The sequence below is a fragment of the Pseudophryne corroboree genome, chromosome 3 (genome assembly GCF_028390025.1).
Source record: "Pseudophryne corroboree isolate aPseCor3 chromosome 3, aPseCor3.hap2, whole genome shotgun sequence".
NCBI lineage: Eukaryota > Metazoa > Chordata > Amphibia > Anura > Myobatrachidae > Pseudophryne > Pseudophryne corroboree.
In genome coordinates, this window is record NC_086446.1 from 758715352 (window position 1) to 758720218 (window position 4867).

The 4867-nt window shown below is 45.3% G+C and overlaps 1 protein-coding gene across 1 annotated transcript in view; it reads left to right on the plus strand.

Annotated features, from left to right (window-relative positions):
• The first annotated feature begins 3500 nt into the window (after positions 1-3500).
• The window catches only part of LOC135056794 (ovostatin-like), a 191872-nt gene continuing 190505 nt past the window's right edge, over positions 3501-4867 (plus strand). The window contains exon 1 of the mRNA XM_063962388.1: positions 3501-3605. Coding sequence (XP_063818458.1) covers positions 3538-3605 — 68 coding nt within the window. The 5' untranslated portion in view covers positions 3501-3537. The remainder of the gene's footprint in view (positions 3606-4867) is intronic.

Sequence of the window (4867 nt, forward strand, 5' to 3'; positions counted from 1 at the left end):
CCTTACCCCTACTTATTACAGCTTGACAAAGGGAACACACGGCTTGACACCTGTTGTCCGCATTTCTGGTGAAATACTTCCACACCGAAGAGCTGATTTTTTTGGTATTTTCACCAGGCATGTCAACGGCCATATTCCTACCACGGACAACAGGTGTCTCCCCGGGTGCCTGACTTAAACAAACCACCTCACCATCAGAATCCTCCTGGTCAATTTCCTCCCCAGCGCCAGCAACACCCATATCCTCCTCATCCTGGTGTACTTCAACACTGACATCTTCAATCTGACTATCAGGAACTGGACTGCGGGTGCTCCTTCCATCACTTGCAGGGGGCGTGCAAATGGTGGAAGGCGCATGCTCTTCACGTCCAGTGTTGGGAAGGTCAGGCATCGCAACCGACACAATTGGAGTCGGACTCTCCTTGTGGATTTGGGATTTCGAAGAACGCACAGTTCTTTGCGGTGCTACTGCTTTTGCCAGCTTTAGTCTTTTCATTTTTCTAGCGAGAGGCTGAGTGCTTCCATCCTCATGTGAAGCTGAACCACTAGCCATGAACATAGGCCAGGGCCTCAGCCGTTCCTTGCCACTCCGTGTGGTAAATGGCATATTGGCAAGTTTACGCTTCTCCTCCGACAATTTTATTTTAGGTTTTGGAGTCCTTTTTTTACTGATATTTGGTGTTTTGGATTTGACATGCTCTGTACTATGACATTGGGCATCGGCCTTGGCAGACGACGTTGCTGGCATTTCATCGTCTCGGCCATGACTAGTGGCAGCAGCTTCAGCACGAGGTGGAAGTGGATCTTGATCTTTCCCTAATTTTGGAACCTCAACATTTTTGTTCTCCATATTTTAATAGGCACAACTAAAAGGCACCTCAGGTAAACAATGGAGATGGATGGATTGGATACTAGTATACAATTATGGACGGGCTGCCGAGTGCCGACACAGAGGTAGCCACAGCCGTGAACTACCGCACTGTACTGTGTCTGCTGCTAATATATAGACTGGTTGATAAAGAGATAGTATACTCGTAACTAGTATGTATGTATAAAGAAAGAAAAAAAAACCACGGTTAGGTGGTATATACAATTATGGACGGGCTGCCGAGTGCCGACACAGAGGTAGCCACAGCCGTGAACTACCGCACTGTACTGTGTCTGCTGCTAATATATAGACTGGTTGATAAAGAGATAGTATACTCGTAACTAGTATGTATGTATAAAGAAAGAAAAAAAAACACGGTTAGGTGGTATATACAATTATGGACGGGCTGCCGAGTGCCGACACAGAGGTAGCCACAGCCGTGAACTACCGCACTGTACTGTGTCTGCTGCTAATATAGACTGGTTGATAAAGAGATAGTATACTCGTAACTAGTATGTATGTATAAAGAAAGAAAAAAAAACCACGGTTAGGTGGTATATACAATTATGGACGGGCTGCCGAGTGCCGACACAGAGGTAGCCACAGCCGTGAACTACCGCACTGTACTGTGTCTGCTGCTAATATATAGACTGGTTGATAAAGAGATAGTATACTCGTAACTAGTATGTATGTATAAAGAAAGAAAAAAAAACCACGGTTAGGTGGTATATACAATTATGGACGGGCTGCCGAGTGCCGACACAGAGGTAGCCACAGCCGTGAACTACCGCACTGTACTGTGTCTGCTGCTAATATAGACTGGTTGATAAAGAGATAGTATACTCGTAACTAGTATGTATGTATAAAGAAAGAAAAAAAAACCACGGTTAGGTGGTATATACAATTATGGACCGGCTGCCGAGTGCCGACACAGAGGTAGCCACAGCCGTGAACTACCGCACTGTACTGTGTCTGCTGCTAATATATAGACTGGTTGATAAAGAGATAGTATACTCGTAACTAGTATGTATGTATAAAGAAAGAAAAAAAAACCACGGTTAGGTGGTATATACAATTATGGACGGGCTGCCGAGTGCCGACACAGAGGTAGCCACAGCCGTGAACTACCGCACTGTACTGTGTCTGCTGCTAATATAGACTGGTTGATAAAGAGATAGTATACTCGTAACTAGTATGTATGTATAAAGAAAGAAAAAAAAACCACGGTTAGGTGGTATATACAATTATGGACGGGCTGCCGAGTGCCGACACAGAGGTAGCCACAGCCGTGAACTACCGCACTGTACTGTGTCTGCTGCTAATATAGACTGGTTGATAAAGAGATAGTATACTCGTAACTAGTATGACTATAAAGAAAGAAAAAAAAACCACGGTTAGGTGGTATATACAATTGTGGACGGGCTGCCGAGTGCCGACACAGAGGTAGCCACAGCCGTGAACTACCGCACTGTACTGTGTCTGCTGCTAATATAGACTGGTTGATAAAGAGATAGTATACTACTAATATTATATATACTGGTGGTCAGGTCACTGGTCACTAGTCACACTGGCAGTGGCACTCCTGCAGCAAAAGTGTGCACTGTTTAATTTTAATATAATATTATGTACTCCTGGCTCCTGCTATAACCTATAACTGGCACTGCAGTGCTCCCCAGTCTCCCCCACAATTATAAGCTGTGTGAGCTGAGCACAGTCAGATATATATATACATTGATGCAGCACACTGGGCTGAGCAGTGCACACAGATATGGTATGTGACTGAGTCACTGTGTGTATCGTTTTTTTCAGGCAGAGAACGGATATATTAAATAAAACAAACAACTGCACTGTCTGGTGGTCACTGTGGTCGTCAGTCACTAAACTCTGCACTCTCTTCTACAGTATCACAGCCTCAGGTCAATCTCTCTCTCTCTCTCTCAACCCTAATCTAAATGGAGAGGACGCCAGCCACGTCCTCTCCCTATCAATCTCAATGCACGTGTGAAAATGGCGGCGACGCGCGGCTCCTTATATAGAATCCGAGTCTCGCGAGAATCCGACAGCGTCATGATGACGTTCGGGCGCGCTCGGGTTAACCGAGCAAGGCGGAGGATCCGAGTCTGCTCGGACCCGTGAAAAAAACATGAAGTTCGTGCGGGTTCGGATTCAGAGAAACCGAACCCGCTCATCTCTAAAAAACACAGGCATGTCCAAGCGTTTGCAGGGAGGGTTCCTGACGTCAATTCCAGTCCCGGACAGGCTGAAGTGATCGCAGCGGCTGAGTAAGTCCTGGGCTGCACAGAGACTGCACAAGATCTGTTTGTACAGCTCTGCTACACATGCGTTCGCACATTTGCTCAGCTAAAATACACCCCCCCAGGCGGCGACTATCTGATCGCAGCAGTGCAAAAATCGCTTGATAGCGATTAGGTCTGAATTAGGTTCAATATTCTTTCATCATATATCAAATTACAATTGCCCTTGTGTGTTGATGTGCTCTTCCTGATGATAATTACAGGGAAGCAATGTGCTGGACACAATACTTTGAATGCAGAACAGGAATTTTGGCTTTGACACTCTGACTAACAAGGAAGTTCCCTCCCCTCTCTCAGGTGCATATAACCAGCACAATGAGATGGAGCAGGTGAGAGCTGGGTCTATCTGCTGACATGGACCTGAGGATGCTGCTTCTGAACTTGTCCCTCCTGTGCCTCATCGCTGGAGCTGTATCAGAGCCGTAAGTGAGATTGTATGACCTTATTTATCAAAGAGTGATACATTTCACTCTGAGTGATAAATTGCACCAGCCAATCAACTACTAATTTCCATGTCACAGGCTGGGTTTGAAAAATGACAGTTAGGAGCAGATTGGCTGGTGCAATTTATCACTCAAAGTGAAATTTATCAGTCATTGATAAATCAGGGCAATAGTGGTACATTTACTACATTTACTAAGCAGTGATAAGAGTGGAGAAGTGAGCCAGTGGAGAAGTTGCCCATGGCAACCAATCAGCACTGAAGTAACATCTATAATTTGCATCCTAAGAAATCATACAGAGCTGCTGATTGGTTGAAGGAGCAACTTCTCCACTGGCTCACTTCTCCACTCTTATCCCTGCTTAGTAAATGCCCCCCTTATAAGTCTGGTAACTGGTGATCCATACACAGCAGCCTGTGGCCATCCAGCTTTTGTTTAACTACAACTCCTAGCATGCTGCCCTGGCCTGTGACATGTAACTCCATGGCTGCATAGACTAGGCTGCCCACCTCTTATAGAGTATGCTGCACTGCTATGCCATGTTCTGCCCATCACATCCAGATGAGAACAGTAGTATTGCCATTCCTGTGCACTGTGTTCCTTGCATAATGAGGTAACTGCAAACTACCCAAAAGCTGTACAGTCTAATGGTGAGTTTGGGGCAGATGACTTTTGTTACAATGCAGGTCATTAATTCTGTGTGTGATGCCGCCATGCATATCACATGTGCACTGCAGCAATAACTGTACAGCAGGCAGTGTACATCTCTGCGTGCTCTGAAATGTTCCTGCTGTATTAATGTAGAACTACACATCCCAGCATGCCCTGCCACAGTTTTGCTGTTAGGGCATGCTAAAACTCTGGAAGGGCATGCTGGGATGTGTAGTTCTATAACAACTGGAATGTTGAATGCCCCTGACATAGAAGATTCACAAAACATTACTGCAAACTTACATTTCTTCAATGTTTTGTGGCTCTTCTCATACGTAGTTCAACTGATCTGATGTGATTATTGGGTCAATTCATGAAGCAGTGAAAAGTGTGGAGAAGTTGGCCATGGCAACCAGTCAACATAGAAGTAACATTTCAAATTTGCACACTATACAATTGTATGGAGTAGTTGATTGGTTACCCATGGCAACCTCCCCACTGGCTCACGTCTCCTCCACTCTTTTTTCACTGTTTCATGAATAGACCCCTCTGTCACAGTTGCCTACCCTCCCTCATTCTGCAGGAGACTC